This window comes from Taudactylus pleione, unplaced genomic scaffold, assembly GCF_031769625.1.
Source record: "Taudactylus pleione unplaced genomic scaffold, aTauple2 ptg000102l, whole genome shotgun sequence".
Classification (NCBI taxonomy): domain Eukaryota; kingdom Metazoa; phylum Chordata; class Amphibia; order Anura; family Myobatrachidae; genus Taudactylus; species Taudactylus pleione.
The window spans coordinates 4,037,898-4,064,394 of record NW_028284504.1 but is presented as its reverse complement, the minus strand read 5'-3'; the positions used below and the strand labels follow the sequence as shown (position 1 = coordinate 4,064,394).

Genomic DNA, 26,497 nt, shown 5'->3' with positions numbered 1-26,497 from the left:
TCCGCCGGTGCCGCAACACCAATGAGTGGTCCGGTGATTATGGTGGACGACACCAAGACTCGGCTAGCCGCTCAACTGGGTACCCAGGACTGCGGCCGCATACACAGAGAAGTACAGGCAAGGCGATTTCCCCGCTTATGGGGAATCGCGTGTTGTGCAGTCCTTACCTCCTGCGGTGGAGACCTGCCGGAGGACGCTGCAGTGGGACGACTGGTTCGTCCGCTCCCCCACTAGACCACGGGGGTAGTATAAAGGATGACGTTGGGGACCATGTAGAGGTCAGCGGCACCCGGCGGTTGATGCAGCAGTGGCGAGGTAGGCTCTACCCCGGCAGCCCCTCCCCCGGCCCAGATCGAAAACCCTCACAAGAGGATTTCCGCCTCTGAGCTGCTCTTCCCCTCACCCTCCCTATATGAGATGCTTAGCAGTCATTAATCAGGGCTTTTGTGAAGCTACAGGTCTCAAGAGTTTCGCGTCCAGTCTCACTGTATACCTATCCCTGGGGCCAGGTTATACAGCGCACAAATTCTAGCAGCCCTGTGAGGCTTGAGTAGTTGATATAGTGCCTATTATAAGTATTTTTATATGCATTGTATGTAACTTGTGCTAGCTCTCCTGTGGGGGTGATATACTGTCTTAAAACTTTCTGACAGCTATATCTAACCTTACGTCTCTTGTTTAACCCTCAACAACCAGGTGTGTATGGGTTCAATATTCCTTCACATTTACTTGTATTTGTAAAGGGTGTGTCACTGCATTACTAGCCATACACTGATTGGGTGCTCCTGGCTGGTTATTACTATGTCTTCTAAAACTGGCCACACACATAGCGATCTGCACACGATCAGCCGATGTGTACGAATTCCCTTGAAACTCTCCCCGGCAGCTCAGCACACGATCTCCACACGATTTGGTGTCCAATCTCCATACGATCTCTCCTGCATCCAGACTTTCACAGTGCATCGCCTCCTAGATTGTCAGATCTGCCCTACCGCACGGCAGATCTGACGATGTGATGTGCGACCAGCGGGGACGCGCATCGTGATCGTGAGTGGGGACTCACAATTTACTCAGGATTTGGCCATATTTGACACGATCTGTCGTTCCAATGTGTCGGAATCAGCCAGATCGGGTAAAATATCGCTGTGTATGGCCAGCATCAGAGAAAACAGGAGCCTGAGGCCCCTGTGCTGGTTATTTGCAGATCCTGTACAGCGGGCTTGTCCTCTCAGGATTTCGTGCAGGATGGTCTGTTATTTATGTACCACCTCTCCAGCCCACTGTGCCAGCCCCTGTCCTGGAGCCACCTTGGGTGTCCTCCTTATCCCAAGTTGTGATGCAGCTAGTGAACCGCTTAGCTCCCATGCTGCCTCCCACCATGGGGTACCCACAACTATTACAGCCTAATATGTTGGTACACCCTATGTATCCTCCCTGGATGGATGTTTATGCCCACTCAGTTCAGAATATGGCTCAAACGTCTGCCACCTATCATCAAAGGTTACAGACGGACAGACCGTTAGCCACCAAGGCACATAGGCAGACTATCATCCTCTCAGTCCACCCAGCTTTCAGATTCTGATGCATCATCTAAGGAGGCAGATGGCGCACAAGGTACTCTCTCCGAGTCGCACTTATTGGATGAGGAGTACCGTCATTCAACAGTGGATGTCCCTTCTTTAGTGAGGACGGTTAAATCAATCCTGAATGTAGAAGATGATGAACCGGCCCCTAAGCTTAAAACCCCGATGTTTAAACGTCAAAAGGTGGTTAAGGCTGAATCAGAACAGCTCACTGAGCTCATGGGAGAAGCTTGGGGTACTCCTGGCAAATTGTTTCAGGTCCCAAAAAGACTAGCGTCTTTATACCCTCTCCCTACTGGTGAGTGAACTAAGTGGGAAGTCCCTCCCACTGTTGATTCGCATGTGGCACGCTTAATCAGAAGCTCAATGCTGCCTTTACCGCCTGCATCCTCCCTTTAGGATGCCACAGATATAGAAAAACTAGAAACTACTTGCTTTCTGGCGCTATCACTAGGCCGGCTATGGCTGTGGACTGAGTGGCTAAGGCTATCGAAGCATTGGAAGAGAGCCTGCCATCAGATGCTACCAGGGAACAACTGGCATACATCTCCCATACTCAGAAAGCGGCTTCTTATTTGGAAGAAACTGCGTTGGATACTGATCTCCTTTCCTCTAAGGCATCTGCAACCTTGGTAATCGCCCGCCGGGTCCTTTGGCTACGGTGCTGGAAGGCGGGCTCGGATCCAGGAAGGCACTCGAATACTTACCCTTCTCTGGAGACAAGCTGTTTGGCGCAGATTGTTGCTTCTGTGGCAGCCTCAAAATCTGCCTTTCTGCCATCAGCAGCTGCCCCTAAGCCTAGGCTGTCCTATTTTCGTCCCTTTTGGGTAAGGCAAGAGGACAGGCCTTTCCCAGGCAGTCTAGTTCTCACAAGACCACCAAGCGCGATTCAAGCAGTCTTGGGCGGCCAGACGTCCAGCTTCCAAGTCTGACTACAAACCCTCCACCTGATGGGGCGGGCCTCTTCCTGGGGGATTCCAGGGTGGGAGGCCGACCTCTTTGATTTGCCGACTATTGGCGTCAAATAGACACCTGGGTCCGAGAAGTGGTATCTTTCGGGGGTACGCCCTCACGTTCCTGAGGCGTCCTCCCCAGCAATTTTTTTGTACAGGTCCCCCATCAGACCCTATCAAGGCTCTGGCCATCCAGGAGGCCATTCACCCTGCTGCGTTTAGGTGTGATAATACCGGTAATTTGGCTCAGAGAGGAACTGTTTTTTATTTCCACTCTTTTTGATCCAGAAGCCGAATGGGTCTCGTTGGCCTATTCTGAATCTCGAACCCCTCAACAAATTTATCCGAGTGCCAAAGTTCCACATGGAAACTCTACGATCAATTGTCCTGGCATTGGAGCCTGGGGATTTCATGGTTTCTCAGGTCATACAGGATGCATAACTGCATGTACCTATTACTCCAACCCACCAACTGTTCCTACGGTTTGCTTTTCTAACAATTTCGTGTGCTGCCCTTTGGTCTATCAACGGCCCCTCGGGTCTTTACCAAAATAATGGCAGTTTTATACCTCAAGATTAAGAAGAGGTCATCTAGGTATGGCAGGATTCTGACTCCCTTACGCCTTGTAAGGGAGTCAGAATCCTGCCATACCTAGATGACCTCTTCTTAATCTTGAGGTATAAAAAGTGCTTTGCACTTGTAGTCTAGCAGCTCAAATAAAAAGGTCAACAATAAAATATAAAAATTGAGCGCTGTGATAAAACATAGAAGGCATAATAATCATATGAGCATAAATAAATCCATCAATAGTTGGATTAATGTTTATAGTCTTTTTAGACTGATATAGGAGTTGGTGGTTAAAGCAGCATAAAAAGTCTCGATGGTTACCCGCACAAGTAATAATCCATAGTGCCAGTGCCTCCTCTAACTTTCCCTACCTTCCTACCGGTGGTGTGTTCTTCCTCTCCTGGCGATTGCTTCTTTCCTGGCAGAGTCCCGGCAGCGTGTGGAGGCCGCGGCGCTGGATGATGTCAGGCGCTGGGCAGCTTCTTCGAACTTGGCTGTGGGTTTGCCACTCGCTCCTCCGTCCTTCACTCTCCAACACGTTTCGGACCTGTTTGGTCCTTTCTCAAGGAAGAAGAACCAAGCCGGTCCGAAACGCGTTGGAGAGTGGAGCAAGAACGAACAGGAGGCCGACTTCTTCCTGCTCCTCTTTCCTGCTCCTGCCTTGGTGGGGTATATGTGGAGGAGGAACAGTTCATCCTGGGAGCTAAAGCTTTAACCGTTTGGTGCCCGGACATCTCCGACCACACACACCCCATGGTATCCCTGTGGATCCTATGGACTTCGAAGAAATAGCGTTAACAAAGGTAAGTCTACCATAACTCTTAATTTACCTTTGCCTAGCCCCTTTCTTTTTGTTAGAGAGTGGACGTTTTAAGTGCCTCATCAATGACTTCTTGGTCTCTATCCAATGTTATATATGTTAACATTTTCACTAAGGTCGAAGATTTGATTTTTTTCCTAATTTCTTTATCTGTGGGCTGTCTGACCTTATATATTTGCCGGCTGACTCTATCTGATGCCAGGTTGTAAATTTACTAAAATTACAGTTTTTGGAAATGGAGATGTTGCCCATAACCAATCAGATTCTCTTTAACATTTAACTAGCACCTTTTAGAAGATAATAGCTAGAATCTGTTTGGTTGCTATGTACAACATCTCCACTTCTAAAAACTCTTAAGGCCCCCATATATGGGACGTTTTGAAAACGTACGACAGCTCGTTACGTTTTCAAGTTTCGTCCGATGCATCGCAGCAAGCTGTAAATGGTATACAATGCATCTTACAAGATGCTTCGTTTACCTATTTACAGCACGACGGATCATAGAACAAATGGTTTTTCCATCTGATATACAATGCCGATCCACGACACTGGGGATGCGCATCGCATTGGAATCATTTATGAAAACCCTATTTTTCACACGATTGGTTATGATCAGTCGAAAACTGCCAGATCGTGTGAAAAATCGCCCCGTGTATGGGGGGCCTTTACATTAGTAAAAAATACCCCCCAGAGTGTGGCAGGGAAAGGACTCCTTTAAAATTCTTCGACAGTCCACTCACAATTTAGGATCCCCTCATCAAACTGCCTTCTCCCCTCCTCCTTGAGAGTTTGTGGAGGACAAGGTGTGGAGGAAGGTCCTTTTCTGACCTTCCTTTTATTGAGCAATCTCCTCCTCCCATTACCCACACATTTTTCATGGCCGACCATGTTCAATGTTTTCACCTAGCTAACCACTGCTTAATATAGCTAACGTTTCAGTTTTGTGATATATTGGCCGGACCTGTCGGCACTGTTTTGGGGCATTTCACAGTTGTGAATGCATATTTTCAATTGCATGTTGTCATTTTAACTACACATATAGAGCTCCTGTGAGTACCCTGTGATAAGATCTTAACTTGTTCACTTTCCCACCAGGTTCACAGCTTCTACGAGAACTGAAAAAGATGGATGACAAAGCCCTTTTAGTTGAGGTTCAACTCCTGGAGAGCAAAACCTACCATGCCCTTAGCAACTTACCCAAAGCCAGAGCAGCACTGACATCTGCCCGTACCACGGCCAATGCCATCTATTGCCCACCTAAGCTTCAGGCTGCTCTGGACATGCAGTCAGGTTAGTAATAGTCTTTGGCTTCACAGTTCATAATTTTGTGGGTTGTTTATAAAAGCAGGATCAACTCTAATATAATCATCATAGTGAGTCTTTACCAGAGAAAATTTAAGGTTGACCTTTAGGGAAGGATGTAAAGATACCACTTGTGTAAAATGACTTTTTTTTTTTTTTTTTTATATCTACAAACCAATATGTTCTTAATTAAAGTGCTGAGAAATGATGTACATGCAAAGATGACAGTAAATTGATGCATCAGAACATAACATAGAATTTAACTTTCTAATTTACGGCACATATAAACCTAATTTGAGAGGATATATCTAAAAAATATTTATTACATGTGAATTCCTCTTGACAAATTTAATTATCCACTCCCTGCATCTGAATAGTATGGGTCCTTCTCATGGGATCCACTTCTTGTGCACATGGGGGACCCCTGAAAATGCTGCTTCTTTTTAAGCAGTGGCTCCTACCCTTGATGAGGAGCGCTACCCACTGTGCTGCAGTCCAGACGTACGGCGTTCCAGACTGCCTTGGTCTCGCTGCCTGCCATGTTCATCGCGCACGTGCAATGGATCTGGCAGGTGCCAGGACTGGCACATTCGCAGAAAATCCAGCAGATCACTGCATGCGCAGAAGCACCGGCCTCTAGGAGCTGCATTGGCTGTAGCCCCTAGAAGCCAGGTACGGCAGAATAAAAGATATGAGAGTGCCTTCCCACTGGAAAAACTCCTCTTTTACCCGCGTTAACACCTCCCCCTGGGACTATCTGTGTGACTAGCAGATAGTGCCAGACAAGTCACTGCCAGACAATGCAGCTAGTGCCCGGACTGCAACTGCCTCACTGGAGGTGGTGGATCTTACTGGGGGGCTGCAGCCCATAGGTACAATCTGCTATTGTTGTTAACTTTACATTTCCTGGATTGGCCCATTCCTTCATGGATTATTTTCAGCATTTTAGGCTGTACCTAATTGTAACCTGTTATTGCAGCCTATTTTAAAGGTTTATTCAACAAGTTATATTGGCACAGGTTGACTTTAAAGTGCTCCTGTTACCTGCATTCAGTGGAGGCAGACATTTTGTAGCCTGAAACATTATATGCATAAGAATGAATCTTAATGATATCATGGGGCAACCAGTGACATCCGAGAATGCCTCAGTGATATCAGTGGCTTCCTGGCATTGATAGGCTGATGTCGGTGTAGATATCTATTTCTATATTGCTCAATACAATATGCTATGCTTTCCAGGAATTATCCATGCAGCAGAGGAGAAGGACTGGAAAACGGCATACTCCTATTTCTATGAGGCTTTTGAGGGAAATGATTCCATTGACAGCCCCAGAGCTATCACAGCCCTGAAGTACATGTTGCTGTGCAAGATAATGCTGAACACGTAAGTGATTTCTCAAGACATTCTGTGTCTCTATGATGCTTAGCTTCTTCATTACATTTGTATGTATGTATAATCAAATCCTTTTGATTACAACAGTGTGTTATGATAGCTAATTACATTCTACATTACAATTTGGTGAATTATGATAGAATTATGGAGGATAATGCAAACTAAAGTTCATGTATTTCATTGTGCGGTTATCAGTACATTCACACCTGTGTCCTGCATGCTCCAAACCAAGATCTGAAGATTTGCAGCAGTTGGGACCAACAGATTTTCTGTGATTTTTATCTTGCAGTAATTATCAGTTTAAACTGTAATTAAAAGATTGAATGTTCTACAACAGACAAATGACCTCCCCAGGATTATAGAAAGTAGGTTCTGTGGAGCTTTTCTGTTTGGAAAATACTCATATATTTGTATTTCAACAGACCAGAAGATGTGCAGGCCTTAGTGAGTGGGAAGCTGGCACTCCGTTACGCTGGGCGACAGGTTGGTACTGAGTACTGTGTATAACACTGGTCATAGTTTATTTAACTGATACCATGGTTTTCTGTACCGAGTAACAGTTTTGTTGTGTCACAATCAGAAATGCTGGATGGAGTACCAGACATTTTTCGACTGCCAGAAGTTGGTCAGCTTAGGCCAATGAAAAACCTTACCTAGGTTGTTGCTTTGGTTTACTGCTAATGCATGTTTATTTACAGCCATGCTTTCTCCTTCATCCACCAGTGAACACTGGAGCTTAAGGCGCTGGGATATTGACGATGGTTAAGTGGAGCCTGGCATTTTAAATTTATTTAGAAGTGTGACTGGCTCCTACTCCTCTATGCCCAATCAGCCTCAGTTAGAGAAACTGAGCCAGATTGGAGACAGAGAACAAGACAAAAGAGAAAGGAAAAGCCGAGAAGGAGGACCATACACATGCTCCTGCACTGGCAGATTTAAAATAATTTTGTTAGTACAGAGGGAGTGAGTCCTGGGCTGGAAGGGCGGGGGGAGCATTCAGTTCTGCTACCTTGCCTTATTCTCAAGCAGCTGAACCAGCCTGGTCTCAACAGTTAACCCGCTATGTTGAAGGGTTAGTTCAGATCATGGGGGCCTCTAGCAGTAATTCAGAGAGCTCTGCAGGACGCCCATCAAAAAAAGAGACTCCTGTCAACTGTCCTTCTGTCAGAATATAAATCCGTTGTGGATTGCTCCTCCCACGAGGTAGTATGTGAGTTATTGGAGGTAGATGACGTCTCACAGGAGCCGGATTCAGGCATTCAAAGGATTGAAGCCCTCATCTAGGCAATCCGCCAGGTTCTTATGGTTTTGGTGCCTGTGGAGTTGCAGGATACCTCGTTTTTTTGGTAAGAAACAGAAACTAGCTGTTCCTTTCCCCACCTCTCTCCAATTGGATGTGCAGCTGTCTATGGCTTGGAACCATACAGACAAAAAGGTCTGGATGTCCAAGCGTTTTTTTTCCCTTTATCCATTTTCTACACCTAACAGAGTCAAATGGGAGACTCCTCCGCCAGTGGATTTATTGGTCTCAACTGTCAAAGAAGAAGACATTACCCGTCCCAGGGGCCTTAAAAGAGTGTTCGGAGCGGACATTGGGAACTACCCTCAAATCCATATACACAGCACCAGGAGTTTTACTCAGGTCGGCCTTAGTCAGCTCTTTGGTAAACAAAGCTGTTGAAAAATGGGTGTAACAGTTAATTGAGGGTGTGCTGTCTAATACTCCACGAGCTGACCGTATTCTCCTACCTGAGCAGACTCAGGAGTTTGCTATTTACCTGGGAGATGCCTCCAGGGACATTGACCATGTAGGTTCCAAAATCTCAGCTTCAGTGGTTGCAGCCCGCTGCGAGATTAATGGCTTTGAGCCTGGCAGGCCGATGCAGAATCTAAACGAGCTGTGGAAGCACTCCTGTTCACTGGGGATATCTTATTTGGTCCAGAACTGCACAAATGGATTTCTCTGGCCATAAGTGGCAAGAGTACCTCCTTGCCCTCGACCACTGCTGCCCTGCGACGTTCCTACTCGGGCACTTCCTTACTTTCGGGCCCCCACCAGATTTCGAGGAAGAGCCAGAGGTGCCTCGTCTGCAGTTAGAGGTGGAAGGACCATGTGACGACAACCCGGTACTTCCCGACGTCCAGACCCTATACCTGTCGATAAACCAGTGGCATGACAGGCTTCCAGACGTTTGGTTCTGGATTTGTTTTCCGATGTTTGGGTTCACAATCTTGTATCCCACAGATACAAGATAGTTTTGTTTTTTCACCACAGGTCTGCTGGTCGCAAAGCAGAAACAAAAAGTGTTGCAACTGGCGATCGCCAAGCTTTTGACCTCCGAGATGTTGGTGCCAGTTCCAGTGCATCAACACACTCATGGATTCTACTCAGATCTGTTTGTAGTTCCAAAGCTGGATGGTTCAGTCCGGCATATTTTGAATATCAAATCGTTAAATCTTTAACATTCCACCGGTTTAAGATGAACCCCTACACTCAGTCATTGCATGCCTGGAGTCTGTCAAATTCCTGGTGTCTTTGGACATCAAGGATGCTTACTTGCACATTCCAATCCCAGGGGAGTGACCTTTGTCCCTTACCAGGGCGACCTTCTCATCACGGCTCCGTCGGTGGACAAACTTTTGGATCAAGTGTCCTTAGCACATCAGATTCTCATCCAACATGGCTGGATCGTCAACTTCCCGAAGTCTAACCTGGTTCCATCCCAACGTCTTCAGTTTTTGGGGATGATTCTCTAGACTTCCCTTCAGCGAGTGTTCCTTCCAGCGGACAATGCACAGGCAAATCGGAAATTGGTTAGAATATGTCAGTTCACCTTTTGTATTTGTCTCCTGGGGAAGTTGGTGGCCTCTTTTGAGGCCATCCAGTTCGGCAGGTTCCATTCCGTACTGTTCCAGTTGGTTCTACTGTCTCAGTGGTCTGGGTCCCACCTGCAGATGCACCGTCTTGTGCGTCTGTTTCCACGGACTCGCATTTCTCTGCTCTGGTGGCTCCAGACTGACCATCTCTTGGCGGGACGCCGCTTCGGCATTTGGAACTGGATTCCCCTGACTACGAATGCCAGTCAGCAGAGGCAGTAAACACTGACAGGTCCATGGCGGTACCATCTGGTGTACCTCTTTTTGCCTTTTCCTCTTCTGCCGAGGGTCTATCAAGCGAGTCCTCCACAGTCATCCTGATGGCTCCGATTGTCCCCATCGGGCATGGTACTTAAACTTTTGGCTGCTTCTTGCAGATGATACTTGGCCATTACCTCTATGGTTGGATTTTCTGCAGCAGGGTCCGTTCGTGTACCACTCCTTATAGCAACTGTGTTTAACAGCGTGGCTGTTAAAACTGCAATGTTAAGACAAAAAGGTATCCTTGAATCAGTTCTTTCCAACATGCTTTCAAGCTTGGAAGCCAGTGATGTCCGTCCACTACTATCGCATTTGGAAGTCTTCCGTGGCGTGAGAGGTGTGGGTTCCCCACTTCCTACTGACTTCCCCATCTGTTACTCTTCCTACAAGCGAGGCTGGATGCCTGCCTTTGTCTGGGGTCGCTGAAGGTACAAGTGTCCATCTGCTTTCAGCGTTCCTTGGCCCTGCTTCCGGAGGTTGAGACGTTCCTTCAGGGAGTCCTTTGGTTCCAGCCGCCTTTATGTTCTGCCTACGGCTCCTTGGAATCTCAACCTTGTTTTGACCTTTTTCCAACATGCTGTATTTGAGCCTTTGGAGCAGGTGGACCTAAAGTACCTGTTCTGGAAGGCTGTCCTCCTGTTGGCTTCGGTTTGGAGTGTGTCAGAGCTTGGGGCATTATCTTGCCGCTCCCCCTACCTAATCTTCCATAATGATCAGACAGAGCTTTGCACGCGGACAGCTTTTTTGCCGAAGGTTGTATCTACTTTCCTCATCAAGTATCCGATCGTGGTCCCTGTCTTGTAAGATAACGCCAAGTCCTCTCACTCCTTCGATGTGGTTCAGTCTCTCCGAATCTGTTGCCCAAACAGCAGCATTGCGCAAATCAGATGCCAGTTTTGTACTCTATGATGCAGCATGGCATGGTTGGCTTGCTTCCAAGCAGACATTGGCCAGATGGATCTGTCTGGCTATCAGTCACGGTTACGTGGCCAGTGCTTGGCCTCCTCCAGTTGCGCACTCTGTGCGTTCAGTGGGGATGACTTGGGCTGCATGCAAAAGTGCTTCTGCGTCGCAGCTATACTGTGCAGCTACCTGGTCCACAGTTCACACATTTGTATGGTGTTACCGTTTTGACACTTTTAGGCCTCGGTTTTAAGTTTTGGCCGCAGGGTTTTGCAGGTTTCTCTGCATGCTCCCACCTGGGAGGGAACGTTTGGGAAGCTCCAGTGTCCCTTAGTGGATGAAGGAGAAAACAACAGGATTTTGGTACTTACCGTTAAATCCATTTCTCCGATTCCATAGGGGACACTGGACGCCCGCCCAGTGCTGCATTTACCTGCCTTTGTTCAGAATTTTCTGGTTGTGTCTGCATGTTGTTGTCTGCAGTTTGTTGCAAGTTTTTATTTCTGTTTTGGTCCTTAGACCTTTTTTTTCTGTGTATGTGTCTCCTCTGCTTTTCCTTTCTCTGCTTTGCTCTCTGTCTCCACTTGGGCACAGTTCCTCTAATTGGGGCTAATGGGGCATAGAGGAGGAAGAGCCAGACACACTTTTAAATTAAATTTAAATTACCAGGCTCCATTCAACCACGGTCTATACCACAGTGTCTTAAGCTCCAGTGTCCCCTATGGAATCAGAGAAATGGTTTTAACGGTAAGTACCAAAATCTTATTTTAATATACTCCTAAATATATTTATCCACCAGTAGGGAGAGAGATGGTGGCTTACAGATGTGCCCAGCTAGTTTGTTGCTCATAGAGCGCCATTCAGGCCTCCTGTGTCGCGCCATGGAAAGTTACGTGATGGCTGTACTGTGGCGTACCATTGTATTCTACAACGAAAGATAAGCCATGGTATGTAATACACTGCCTAACCTCTAGGTGGCGAGTGCCACTGATAAAATTTGTACTGCAGTGGGATGTTGAGAGAAATGCTTTCAGTTCAGTAGCGTTTTTTAAAATAACTGAACTTCAGTTGCTCCTGTCATTATGTAATGCTTGGTGTGCGTCTTCTGGTCAATGTAAGCTAATATATGGCTGCTTTATTGGGACTCTGTACAGAAATATGCATCTACTGTAGGGTCACTTTTGGGGACAGGTACTTTGCAGTACAGTAATAGAGATGCGTCCACATACATGTATTCTCTGTGCGCTACAAGTTGCTCCACACATAGCGCAGGAGTGCTGTGTGACTTGCTAGTGCCAGGCGTCTTTTATGCGTCTCTTTACCCTAAAATGCATCTTATTAGCACAAGCAGCTTCTGCTGATTAAAATGATATGCAGCATGCCTATGTTCTGTGAGCCAGTACGGGTGTATCTGCAAGCAAATCACTACGTTAAAGTGTTATAGTCGCTATTAGTGTAACGTAACGTTTCGTGTGCAGATACACCCGAACTTGCTAACAGAATATAGGCATGCTGCATATCATTTTCATCAGCAGAAGCTGCTTGTGCTATCAATTCGATTCGCAGTATGATTCAGATGCATTTGAAGGTAAAAAGTTGCAAAAAGGACACTCGCTCTACCGAGTCATCATGTCTTAGTGAAAGCTGTGCATGCCTGTGACCCCTGTCTGAGCCCATGAGACAAATAAATATATACATACATACATATACACACACACAGTCAGGTGCATAAATATTTGGACATTGACAGAATTTTCATATTTTGGCCTCTATTCACCACAATGGCTTTGAAATGAAACAAACAAGATGTGTTTTAACTGCAGACTTTCAGATTTAATTTGAGGTTAATTACATCCAAATCAGGTGAACGGTGTTGGAATTACAACGGTTTCTATATGTGCCTCCCACTTTTTAAGGGGCCAAAAGTAATGGGACAAACTAAACAATCCTAAATCTAACTTTCACTTTTTAATACTTTGTTGCAAATCCTTTGCAGGCAATTACAGCCTGAAGTCTGGAACGCATAGACATCACCAGACGCTGGGTTTCATCCCTGGTGATGCTCTGCCAGGCCTTTACTGCAAATGTCTTCAGTTCCTGCTTATTCTTGGGGCATTTTCCCTTCAGTTTTGTCTTCATCAAGTGAAATGCATGCTCAATCAGATTCAGGTCAGGGGATTGACTTGGCCATTGCATAAAATTCCACTTTTTAGCCTTAAAAACTCTTTGGTTGCTTTTGCAGTATGCTTCGGGTCATTGTCCATCTGCACTGTGAAGCGCCGTCCAATGAGTTCTGAAGCATTTGACTGAATATGAGCATATAATATTGCCCGAAACACTTCAGAATTCATTCTGCTGCTTTTGTCAGTCACATTATCAATAAATTCAAGGGAACCAGTTCCATTGGCAGCCATACATGCCCACGCCATGACTCTACCACCACCATGCTTCACTGATGAGGTGGTATGTTTTGGATCATGAGCAGTTCCTTTCCTTCTCCATACTCTTCTCTTCCCATCATTCTGGTACAAGTTGATCTTTGTCTCTTCTGTCCAGAGGATGTTGTTCCAGAACTGTAATGGCTTTTTTAGATGTTGTTTGGCAAACTCTAATCTGGTCTTCCTGTTTTTGTGGCTCACCAATGGTTTACATCTTGTGGTGAACCCTCTATAAGTCACTCTTGTGAAGTCTTCTCTTGATTGTTGACTTTGACACATATACACCTACCTCCTGGAGAGTGTTCTTGATTTGGCCAACTGTTGTGAAGGGGTTTTTCTTCACCAGGGAAATAATTCTTCTGTCATCCACCACAGTTGTTTTCCGTTGTCTTCCGGGTCTTTTGGTGTTGCTGAGCTCTCCGGTGCGTTCTTTCTTTTTAAGAATGTTCCAAACAGTTGATTTGGCCACACCTAATGTTTTTGCTATCTCTCTGATGGGTTTGTTTTGATTTTTCAGCCTAATGATAGCTTGCTTCACTGATAGTGACAGCTCTTTGGATCTCATATTGAGAGTCGACAGCAACTGATTCCAAATGCAAATGTCACACCTAGAATCATCTCCAGACCTTTTACCTGCTTAATTGATAATGAAATAACGAGGGGATAGCCCACACCTGTCCATGAAATAGCTTTTGAGTTGATAGTCCCATTACTTTTGGCCCCTTAAAGTGGGAGGCATATATAGAAACCGTTGTAATTCCTACACCGTTCACCTGATTTGGATGTAATTACCCTCAAATTAAATCTGAAAGTCTGCAGTTAAAGCACATCTTGTTGGTTTCATTTCAAAGCCACTGTGGTGGTGAATAGAGGCCAAAATATGAAAATTCTGTCAATGTCCCAATATTTATGCACCTGACTGTATATATGTGTGTGTATGTGAATATATATATTTATTTATTTTTTTAACAGTACAGGACTCGCACACATACTGTACTGTTATTATTTAATACTTTATTACACATTCTTCTACAGCCCAGATTCCATGACCAAAATGCTATACTATAGTGTATAGTGTGATTGGGTACTATAGTGTACCCAATCACAGCTTCTGTCAGTCAATCATCGGGCGGTGATACAGAAGATGCATTGGAACTCTGATGCATGTGCTGTGTAGTTTAGGAAAAGTGACACCTGGTGGACTAAAAATTGTATTACATTATATGACTTTTTATCCAGTGCTACGCTACGTTCCGAGATGCATGGCGCGCTACATGGCTGTATGGAGCAACAAACTAGCCGGGCACATCTGTATGTTTTACCCCTAATATGCAGGGTACAGGAAAAAAGAGACTGTGATTCATTCTTATTATAATAATACAGCTCCTTTCTCAAGCTGTGATTTCAGACACTCTGATTAAATTAATTAACATAAATATTTGTTTTGCAGACAGAAGCATTGAAATGTGTGGCCCAAGCCAGTAAGAACCGCTCCCTTGCCAATTTTGAGAAGGTAAGATAATACTCAGCAGACAAAGAGTTTGGTAACAAGTCTGATCTTTCATGAAAAGTTATCTTGTACATAATTTATTTTATTTTTTTTGGTTTTTACTAAGCTGGATGACTGTATACTTGAAAAATACACCTTCATAACCTTTTCATTACTGCATGGCTCCTGCTACAGGCACTGACAGATTACAAGGCAGAGTTGCGGGAGGACCCAATTATTAGCACCCACCTGGCCAAACTTTATGACAACTTGTTGGAACAGAACCTTATCCGAGTTATTGAACCCTTCTCCAGAGTACAGGTAAGAGTTGGGAGCCACAGGGAGCACAGTCTGGGGAACAGTTCCCACATGTCGTTAAGTAATGGGATTTTTTTTTTTTTAGGCTGGGGAGGGGGGGCGGGAGTAGTATTTTTCATGCATTCGTTAGAGCTGCAGCGCTCAATATGTTAGATAGTAAAAATGTTGTTCAGAAAAGGGTGGATAGCGCCAGCTTTATATATAGACTTAGTTTTCTGCATTGTAATAAAATAAGGAATACTCAATGTCTGAATATTACCATCGATAAGTTATGCTGGTAGCACTGTGGACATGGAGGGATGCGTATGCCTCACATAGTAAATATGTTCTCTATGCAATGTTTTTGTACTCAGCAGCATTCTTTTCCAAGCGTTTATTCTTTGAATGTTTCAGTATTCAGTAAAGCAATAATTAATCCATAATTACTTTGTCATTTGGGCAATACCTCTACTTCACGAATCAATGCAAAATGAATGCTCATGAAGTTGCAGGACCCCAATATCAGGTTATTTGTTTATAGGATGGCCTCTATATTTTCCTATTGGAAATGGTATACTTAAATAGCTAAAACTTCATTTAGGTCAACAGAGGAAAAAATCCATAAAAGTAAAACATGGGGTACGGCAGTGGCTCCCAAACTAGGTGCCGTGCGGCACTTGTAGTGGTGCCAAGGATTGGTGGTCCAAGACCTAATCAAATTATTTATGGTCCATGTGATAGGTAAAACCAGTGCTGGTGACTACCTATCATAAAACGTGTGGGCAAACTGAAGCATCACCCTTTCCACCCCCACATAAGTGAACCTATGTTTGACAAGTAAACACAATTTACTCAAGTTAATAATTTTTGCTGCATTTCTCAATAAGAAACATTTAAGCCTAAGGGTGCTGTGAAAAAACTGCTGATGCTCCAGGGCATAGTGACATAAGAAAGTTTGGTAACCACTGGGGTAAGGAATAAGAGGATGGTTCCCAATTGAATACTTGTGATCATGAAACCTCTTGGCGTGTTCTCTTACAGATTGAAAAGTATCCTACAGCACAAGTAGAGATACTTTACAGTGTACTGAGATAGCTAGACTTATCTGGAAGATAAACATTTTTACATTTGTTTAAATTGAACAAAAACACACAAAGCTTAACATTTCGTGGGGAATCCTCAACTTTGCTAGTTTTGTCATTTTAAGATTAAATGTAGCAATTCCTCTCATTCATCCACTTTGGGGGACTCTGCTTACCTTGATGATATTTTAAAGCTGCCCCAAGGGAAGGGTATGTTCAGAGAATACTGCAAACTCAGCATTCCACCAAAAACTGGCATCTGTGGATGCAATCTGTCAAATTTAGTAAAAGTATAGTTTGAGGACCAGGTTGCCATCTGGCACAACTGTTTTGCTGAGGCTTGAAGCAATGCTGAACAGGAGGCGCTGATCGATCTTGCAGAATGGACTCAAATGGTATGTGGAACCAGAGCTTTCTTTGAGATACATGGTGGTTGTAATCCATATTACCACCATCTATTTTCTTGCTGACCTTTGTGTGTGTGTGTGTCATAAAAACGAGGAGGCTATCAGTCTTGTAGGCCTGGAAAGCACTGATCATATCCAGGAAGCACAGAAATTCTTTACTTCCCGAGGCTAGATTATGACCAAGAGCAGGGAGAACATAACCTGGTTCAGATATAATTTTGTCTCCACAAAGGCAAAACCAGATATGATGATCTGCAAGAGAGGGCAGCCGTTTGACACCTTACTTGCATGAAGAGGCAATAGCTAGTACAAAAATAAAATAAAAAAAGACCCAGGGTAGATTTACTAAAGCTTTTTAGACAGACAAGTGGAAGTGTTTGACATAGCAACCAATCAGATTGTCCATAATTTTCTAGGATTCAATAGAGAAATGATAGCTAAAATCTGATTGGTTGGTCGGCAGCACCACCACTTTTAGTTTTTAGAAGCTTTAGTAAATCTCCCATTTTCCACAATAGGACCTTTTAAAGTCAATGGAGCAATAGGTTTAAATTATGGTTTCTGTAAAGCTGAAGAGAAAGTTTAAATGTCATGGAATAACTGGAGTAAGATGGATACGTGGAGTTTGGAGATCCCCCTGAAGAAAAGTGTGAATCTCAGGAATGTAAAGAAGAGCATGAACAACCACAATCAGACACAGTATATAGTATAGAGCAAAATAAATTAAAGGCTATGTAGCAGATTTTCCCCAGAACGCTGCACAGCTCCTGCACTGCTGAGGAATGGCTGCCTGATATTTCTATTGGATTTTCCACTCCGCAAAGCCTGCAAAGGAGAAGGTGCTGCAATCAGGAAAAAGGACATCATCCTGATGGTGTATTTAAGATATTGCGGTGTCTGTATGGCAACTTTCACTGTCGTGCCAATGCAGGGCTCTTCTCAATAATTGCCACTATCTGAACAGTGCAGCCAGTGCAGACCGCAGTAAATCCTGTCTCAACCTCACATAGGGAGATATTGGGGCTAAATAAAATAATTAATATTATACAAAAGAACACTTTTATATATAAAATATGACACAATTTAATAACAATGTATATAAATGAATAAGTGTTCATACATTCTATATATAGGCAATATTAAAGCCACTGAAAGAATGCAAAAATAAATTGTTTGCATTATTTCTGTGGCTTTAATATTTCCTATATATAGAATGTATGAACACTGTTCATTTATATACACTGTTATTCATTAATATTGCCTATACAGTATATAGAACATCGGCACAATTGCCAGTCGTTCAGTTGTGTACCCACCCTAAGTGTAGTTTCTACTTTTATTTACACCACTTTAACCAGGAATAGACCATGACGTCTTGTCCAGCAGGTTGTTGACCATATGTCTCTTATACATTCTTGCACTGGTCCAAATCTTATTACATGTGCACAAGTCATGTCTAAAAAAGATAGTGTTTAAAGAACAGTGTGACATCAGACAACCAGTGATACTGATATTTTCTCCTTCATCCATTGGGGGACACTGGGGTATAGACTGGTGATGAGTGGAGCTGGCACTTGAAATATTCTGAGGAATAGAAGTTGACTTCAGTTTAGATGAAGCGGCCGAGGGAGCCGTGTGCTTGTTAGGGCTGTCATCAGCCATTTAACTTTTTTCAATTTATTTTTACTACACTTCACTGGAGAGCTTCACCGGCAGACTTGCTATGTAGTATCGGAGTCCTGGAAGCACAGAAAGGATGCAGACTCTGCCTCTCTTCCTCTGGCGTGCGTCTGCATGCACACTACAGCAGCTCCCTGAAGACAGCGGTTTAGCTGACAGCACTCCTCCTCCCCTATAGCGGGGTCGGGGGTGGCACTATGGGGTTGTGAAGGTGCAGGAGTGCATGGGCTACAGCCTCTTCTAAATTGAGTGATGATAGCTCCCCTATGTGTCACTCATTCCTCTCTATAAGCTGCTATTGTGCCTTTTTCTCTCTGTACTGTCTGCATTTTCTCATTGACTAGACAAGAAACCTGTGTGCTCTGATTTTCATTGTTTGATTTGAAGTATGTGGAGTATCTGCAGTGTCTCTCCCCTGCTCTCCCTAGTCATTTGCCAGCTTAGTGTGCAGAACAGATGGCAGGAAATTGTACTTCAGTTCCAACCTCTTTAGATAAGGGGATTGCCTCCCAGAAGGCTTTTGCCAGCTCAAAGTGCAAAAAGATATTTCTACTTCAGGGTCCATAGGGTATCCACAGGATACCTTGGGGTATAGGTGTGACGTCAGTCATCGGGCACCATAGAGTTAAGCTTTCAGCCTCCCAGGATGCACTAGGGTCCCCCTCCTATACCCCGCCCCCGAGCCAAGGCACCTCAGTTTAGTTTGGTGCCCGGCCGGAGTCAGGTGCACCTGTTGGAGTGGGGGCTAAGAAGAGCCCCTGAAGCTTTTCTGCATGCAGCTGTGGCTGCACATCTGGATGTACAGCATGGACAGTCAGTCCTGACGTCCATGCTGTCTTCCCTACACCCCCGCCGGTACCAGAACGCTGGGATGCTGGTGAGCATCTGGGGTCACAGCTAGCGGTGACCCCAGATGTTACGGACCATGGCCGGATTCAAGGGGGACAGCAAGGTAAGCAGCGGGGTCCCGCGGTGGGTCCCCGCTGTTACATGGTCCAGAGTCCCCAGGCAGGGGGCTCCCTGGGGACTGGCTGCAGCGTGGAGCCAGGTTAGAACCTGCGCTTCCACTACCCCCCTGGGACAGCGGACCGCAGCAGAGCGGTAGCGCTGCGGCGTCCCGGGGGTTAAATGCATGCCAGGGGAGCGCGCCTTCCCTGTCTCACAGCCGGCGCCTCCCCCGCTGCACACAGCCCTCTCTGCACTCTGCCGACTGGCCCTGTGGCAGCGCTCCTCCCCCAAGCCTGCCTCCTCTCTGCTCCTCGGCGGCCATCTTCCTGAATGCATGGTGAACGCTGATGGAAGCCTGGAAGGAAGCATCTTGGTCTGGGTCCCCCCGCATACCTCTCCTCCACTGTGGTCAGGTCTGTGTATGCAGCGCTGTGTCCTACCAGACCCTGTGTCTGCGTAGTTGAGTGATCAGCGCTGGTTAGTGCAGGAATTGATTTTCTTTGCATTGTATGTGACTGTGCTAGCGCTGCTGCCTGTATCTTCTATTCTGACTGTCAGCTTTATTACTGTCCCTGTTCTTTCTGCTAAGCCCTTGCGGTGCGGTGCTGCAGGGTGGTCTCTCACCTCTTTAAAATACAATTGGTGAGAGGGGTCACATACTTAGTACCATCATGTCTGAAAGTGATTTTCCTCTCCGGCTACAGTGTACTACGTGTAAAGTACCTTTAGCGGAGGGGGAGGGTAGCGCGGAGGGCCTCTGCCGGCAGCGTTTTCAATGGCGCGGCCTATTATGGTTACAGCACCGGTACAGGAGCCACCCTGGGCTTGTTTCGCTCAGGCGCTTACAACCTTATTGGGCCAGTTAGCTCCGCAGCCCGCGTTTACACAGATGGGTTTGTCCCAGCAGTCAGTGGTGTCGTCACCCATGCAGGGTTTCCAAAGACAATTGGTGGTACCCCGCAGTCTCCCTATTTCCCCTCTCCCGGTTTCTCAGGAGCCGGCGTGGGTTAACTCCTTGACGAGTTCTGTACAGCACTTGTCGGATGTGTTGCAGGGGGAGACTGTGATGCGGCCACATAAACGGCCGGTGGCGTCTCTGTCGGCTCCTTATGAGGATGACGAAGGGACGTCTGATGATGGGGAGATTCTGGATCCTTACGATCAGGAACCTCTCCATACTAAGGACGCTGACGCTAGGTCCAAGGTATATATTCCTGGACTTATTCGGGCAGTCCGCACAGCCTTGGTGATTGAGGACGAAGTTCCCCCAGCTGCTAAATCCAAGTATGCCTTTTTTAAGGATGAGAAGGGTGACGCCACAGTCTTTCCTCTTTCGGGTCAGTTAATGGACCATTTAGAGGAGGCGTGGAAACAGCCTGGCAAGCGATACCAGCCGCAGAGGCGCCTGGCGGTGGCTTTTCCATTCGCGGATAATTATTTTGCTAAGTGGTAATCCCCTCCACAGGTGGATTCTCATGTGACACGTCTTGTCCGTAGTGCCACATTGCCGATGCCATCCATGTCCTCCCTAAGGATGCTACGGACCGCAAGGTGGAGATCTGCCTGAAGTCCGCTTATTCCCTTGCGGGGGGGGGCAGGCGGCCGGCTATGGCCATTTGCTGGGTTGCCAGAGCGATGGAGCGCTGGGCGGATTCATTGGAGGCGTCCTTTGATTCCGACTGTCCGGCCGAACAAACGGAGTTGATTGGTAATCTCCGTGATTCGGCCACTTATATCAACGAGGCGGCCTTAGACATTAGTACACTGGTGTCTCGAATTTCTTCAGCAGCGGTGGCTGCTCGTTGCACCTTGTGGTTACGATCCTGGAAGGCGGACGCTGACTCCAAAAAGGGTTTGGAGGCGTTGCTCTTTAACGGAGAAGTTCTCTTCGGTCCAGATCTGGACAAGATTGTGGCCACGCTGGCGGCAGCCAAATCGGCATGTCTCCCGTCGGCCGCGGCTCCTTCTGGTTCAGGACCATCGTCCTTTCGGTCTTATAGGGCCCAGGGCAGGCCCAAACCACAGTCTTTTCCGCGACAGGCTGGTCCCAAAAAATCGGCCAAGCCCCGGAAGCAGGCATGGAGTTCCAGACGTCCGGCCCCTAAGCCTGATGACAAGCCTGCGGCCTGATGGTCCGGGCCTCCCGTTGGGGGATCCCAAAGTGGGAGGCCGCCTGCTGCAGTTCGTCCGGTGTTGGTCGGTCACCACGACAGACACTTGGGTTCTCGAGGTGGTCTCCCACGGGTATGCCCTCTCTTTCCGGCACAGACCCCCGGCTCGAATCTTCACCACGGGTCTACCATCAGACCGGAACAAGGCCACGAAGCTGCGGAAGGTCTTGCACACTATGCTCCAGGCTGGAGTTATAGTGCCTGTTCCATTCTCCCAGAGGGGCCAGGGTTTCTATTCAAATCTTTTTTTGGTGCAGAAACCCAATGGGTCATATCGTCCGATTCTCAACCTCAAAGCTCTCAACAAGTCTTTGCGGGTGCCGAAGTTTCGGATGGAGACCCTACGGTCCATCATTCTGGCGCTGGAACCTGGGGACTACATGGTGTCATTGGACATACAGGACGCTTACCTGCATGTCCCTATTCTTTTGCGCCATCAACAGTTCCTCAGGTTTGCAATCCGCAGCGACCACTTTCAGTTTCGGACGTTACCTTTTGGCCTGGCGACAGCACCGCGTGTGTTCACCAAGGTGATGGCGGTCATGGCGGCTTCTCTGCGGCTGCAGGCAGTCCGCATGTTGCCGTACTTGGACGACCTGTTATTAGTGGCAGGATCTCCAGAGCTCCTTCTACGCCACTTGGACCTGACCATTGCGCTACTGCAACGGCACGGCTGGTTAATCAACTGGCAGAAGTCCACTCTAATCCCGTCTCTGCGGATTCTGCACCTCGGAGCCTTATTGGACTCGGGACAGCAAAGGATCTTTGTGACGGAGGAAAAGATCTCTGCTTTACAGTCGAGGGTGCGCAGTTGTCTGCAGAATTGCCGTGTGTCTCTGCACTCGGCGATGAGGTTACTGGGCTCCATGGTGTCGGTATTCGACATGGTGGAATATGCCCAGTTTCACTCCAGACCTCTGCAGCACCTGATCCTGTCCAAGTGGAACGGACTGCCTCAGTCTCTAAAGTCCCAGACCATAGTGCTCACCCCGGAGGTTCGCCTGTCCCTTGCCTGGTGGTTGCAGACGACCCATCTCAACAAGGGACGTCCGTTCTGGGTACCAAATTGGGTCCTGTTGACAACGGACGCCAGTCTTCGGGGCTGGGGGGCAGTTTCGGGTCCACACTTGTTCCAGGGCAGGTGGACGCCGACAGAAGCGGAGCTTCCAATAAATATCTTGGAACTCCGTGCGGTCTTCAATGCTCTCCAGCAGGCACATCGGGTTCTCCAGAGTCGTCCGGTGCAGGTCCAGTCGGACAACGCTACCACCGTGGCCTACATAAACAGGCAAGGAGGAACCCGAAGTCGGGCGGCTCTCGTAGAGGTGTCTCGGATCCTGGTATGGGCGGAGCGCAATCTTCCGGCCGTATCAGCGGTCTTCATCCCGGGAGTGCTAAATTGGGAGGCGGACTTTCTAAGTCGCCAGGACGTTCATCCGGGGGAATGGTCCCTGCACCCGGACGTTTTTCAACTGCTGGTGGACAGGTGGGGTCTTCCAGAGATCGACCTCATGGTGTCCCGGCACAACAACAAGTTGCCGGTGTACGGGTCTCGCACAAGAGACGAAGAGGCGTCTCTGGTGGATGCTCTGTCCGTCCGGTGGACGTTCCGGTTCGCATACCTGTTTCCTCCGGTTTCCCTTCTTCCACGGGTAATCCGCAAATTCAAACAGGAAGGAGGGACTCTCCTGTTGATAGCTCCCGCGTGGCCCAGACGGCACTGGTTCTCAGACCTTCAGGGTCTGTCCGTGGACAGTCCTCTGCGGTTGCCGCTACGACCGGACCTTCTGTCGCAGGGTCCTTGTCTTCACCCGGACCTGGCTCGGCTGTCTTTGACGGTGTGGCTGTTGAGACAGCCATGTTGAGTTCCAGGGGATTTTCCAGCTCTGTGGTGCATACCATGTTGCGAGCTCGGAAACCGTCGTCCGCGAGGATATACCATCGCGTGTGGCATACGTTCTTCCAATGGTGTCGACCGAGAGGTTATGCACTGCGGGAGTTTCGTCTGTCTAGGATACTTGCCTTCCTACAAGCGGGACTAGATCATGGGCTTCGCCTTGCTTCTTTGAAGGTACAGGTTTCGGCCCTGTCTGTCTGGTTTCACCGTAGGATTGCTACAATCCCGGATGTGCGCACCTTTATGCAAGGTGTTCTCCGCATTCAGCCGCCCTTTGTTCCACCTGTGGCGCCTTGGGATTTGGCTGTGGTCCTGAGGGCTCTCCAGGGACCGCAGTTTGAACCACTGGGCTCAGTGGATCTTAAATGGCTAACAGCTAAGACTGTTTTCCCTCTGGCCATAACTTCGGCCAGACGTGTTTCTGATTTAGGGGCTCTCTCTTGTAGACCCCCTTTCTTGATTTTTCATGGGAACAGGGCAGTGCTCCGCACTCGGCCTGAATTTCTTCCCAAAGTTGTTTCCCAGTTTCATGTTAACGAGGAAATAGTTGTTCCGGCCTTTAACTCACCTGGTCTTTCAGTGGGTGAGGCCACTTTGGATGTTGTGCGGGCATTAAGGACTTATTTTGACTGCACTTCTTCGTTTAGGAAGTCGGACGCCTTGTTTGTCCTCTATGGCTTCCGTAAAAAGGGTTGGCCTGCTTCAAAGCAAACTATGGCAGCCTGGATCCGTATGGCTATTTCTGAAGCTTATCTTCATGAAGGTCTGACGGTTCCTCCTTCTCTGAAGGCTCATTCCACTAGGTCTATGGGTCCTTCGTGGGCAGCTCGACGTGGTGCCTCTGCAGTCCAGATCTGCAAGGCTGCTACGTGGTCCTCTGTCCATACCTTCGTGAGGTATTACAGGTTTGACACCTTCGCCTCTCAGGATGCTTCCTTCGGGCGGCGGATTCTCCTTTCAGCACAGGAGCGTCCCCACCCTTAAAGGATACTGCTTTGGGACATCCCCAAGGTATCCTGTGGATACCCTATGGACCCTGAAGTAGAAAATATGAGATATGGTAAGAACTTACCTTTGTTATCTCTATTTCTACGAAGTCCATAGGGTTCCACAGGACTCCCGCCCTGTCGCACCTGTGCTGCAGATGGGCTTTGGTTTGGTCACCGGTTTTCCCGTCTCCCTCTGGTGAGAGTGTGATTCTTGTGTGTATCCAGATCTTCTTTCTCTCTCTTCCTTCTCCTCCTCCGGCCTATGGCTTGGTAACTAACTGAGGTGCCTTGGCTCGGGGGCGGGGTATAGGAGGGGGACCCTAGTGCATCCTGGGAGGCTGAAAGCTTAACTCTATGGTGCCCGATGACTGACGTCACACCTATACCCCAAGGTATCCTGTGGAACCCTATGGACTTCGTAGAAATAGAGATAACAAAGGTAAGTTCTTACCATATCTCATATTTTTCACATGCACGTTCAGATTGAGGGGTGTATGTGAATCTTTTGAGACAGAGGGACCAGCCCCAACTTTGGTCCCTACTCCTGCTGATACTCCTTCCTGGATGTCTACTTCAACTGGAGCCATGTTCTAGCAATTGGTGGCTTCCCGGCAGCTGTGACCAGGCACCTCAGGAGGGGATCTGTCTCATCTGCTCAGGTGTCGGAGCCAGCTTGGGACCAGGGTTTAGCAAACTCTGTACAGGGCTTAGTCCAGGTCTTTTCTTCCTTATTGTGGATGATGGTGTCTTCATCTAGAAGTGCAGACCGTTCTGCTAGCTGTCCATCCCATAAGAGACAACTCCCTTCGGTCCTCCAGTCAGGAGATGAATCTTACAGATTTTTCTTTTCAGGAGGAGGAAGGTGAGATTATAGAGGATTCAGATCTGGATGAGGCCTCGTCTCCAGATATTGATTTTGGGGATACCCAGGGGGTAGAGTCCCTTATTAGGGCTGTCCATCAGGTGCTACAGATCTCTGATACTGACACAGCGAAGTCGCAGGAAACTTCGCTGTTTCGGAAGAAGAAACTTTCAGTTCCTATTCCCTCTTCCCCTCAGTTAGAGGAACAGTTGTCCGTGGCCTGTAAACATCTGGATAAAAAAATTCCAGGCACTTACTTGTTCACGTCCCGTTTCAGATTATAGACAGGTCTCAGAGGGAAACTCCACCTTTGGTGTATCCGTCTGTCTCCTGGCTTTCCAATAAGACGACTATTCCAGTCCCAGGGGTTACTTCATTGAGAGATGGGTCGGATAGAAAATTAGAGACGACCCTAAAATCCATTTACATTGCGATTGGGTTTTCTCTCAGGCCGGCACTGGTGGGTGCTTAGGTGAACAAGGCTCTAGAAAAATGGGTGGAACAATTAGTTGAAGGACTCCTTTCTAATGTATAGCAGTCTGACCAACATCTTAGCTGAGTACATTAGGGAGTCAGCAGTATATCTGGGAGATTCGGCCTTGGATGCTGGCCATTCCAGGATTTTGGGTTCAGCAGTGGCCGCACGCCGTGCCCTATGGCTTAGGGCCTGGCAGGCGGACATGGAGTCAAAACGTGTCTTGGAGGCCCTTCCCCAAACTGGACAAAATGATTGCCCTTGTCACAGAGAGCCAAAGTATCTTTTTGCCTTCATCATTTATGACTCATTCGGGATCGTCTTTTCACTCCTTTCTTGCACCCTCTTTATTCCATTCTAAACCTTAGAGGTGCCTTGTCTACGGCCAGAGGAGGAAAGACCAGAGGACGTCAGTCCGATCCTAAGCCCACAAAAAAACCATCAGCATGATGGTGGGAGCTTGCTTATTTTGTTTCAAAGACATTTGGTTTCTTAATCTTGCTAGAGAAGGTTACAAGATAGTTGTTGGGTTTTTTTTTTTTTTCTTCTCCCCCAGTTCAGTGTTTCACTACCAGCCTGTCAGTCTCCTTGCAGAAGCACAGGGTGTTGCAATAGGCAAGCTTCTTGCCTCAGAAGTTTTGGTCCCTGTGCATCAGCGAGCTCAAGGTTTTAATTCCGTTCTGTTTGTCGTTCCGAAGCTGGGTGGTTCAGTTCAGCCTGTTTTGAATCTCCAATCATTAAATGATAATTTGATGTTTCACTGGTTCAAAATGGAATCCCTACACTCAGTGACCGCGGGCTTAGAGGCCGAGGAATTTCTTGTTTCCATGGACATCAGTGATGTTTACCATCACACTCTTCTAATTTGGCAACTGCAGTAGATTCCTCTGTTTTTCCATTCTGGGCTCTCACTTCCAATTTCAGCCTTCCATATTAATCAACCCATTGCAGTACCAGTTCTGTCGTCTGCAGATGCTTCTTTACCGTCTTTGGATGAGGTTTGGTCACTAGAAGTCTGTCTTTCATAAATTCTTTGTTTGTGCTCTGATGCTCAAAGACGTGGCTGTCCTGCTTCTAAGTAGACCCTTTCCAGGTGGATCCAC

The 26,497-nt window shown here is 47.1% G+C and overlaps 1 protein-coding gene across 1 annotated transcript in view; it reads left to right on the top strand.

Moving 5' to 3' along the window:
- Positions 1–26,497, top strand: part of PSMD11 (proteasome 26S subunit, non-ATPase 11) — a 64,211-nt gene that overhangs the window by 11,009 nt on the left and 26,705 nt on the right. Inside the window, exons 6-10 of the mRNA XM_088470688.1 lie at positions 5,019–5,213; positions 6,465–6,609; positions 7,041–7,101; positions 14,548–14,610; positions 14,782–14,907. Of these exons, the coding sequence (XP_088326814.1) occupies positions 5,019–5,213; positions 6,465–6,609; positions 7,041–7,101; positions 14,548–14,610; positions 14,782–14,907 (590 nt within the window). The remainder of the gene's footprint in view (positions 1–5,018; positions 5,214–6,464; positions 6,610–7,040; positions 7,102–14,547; positions 14,611–14,781; positions 14,908–26,497) is intronic.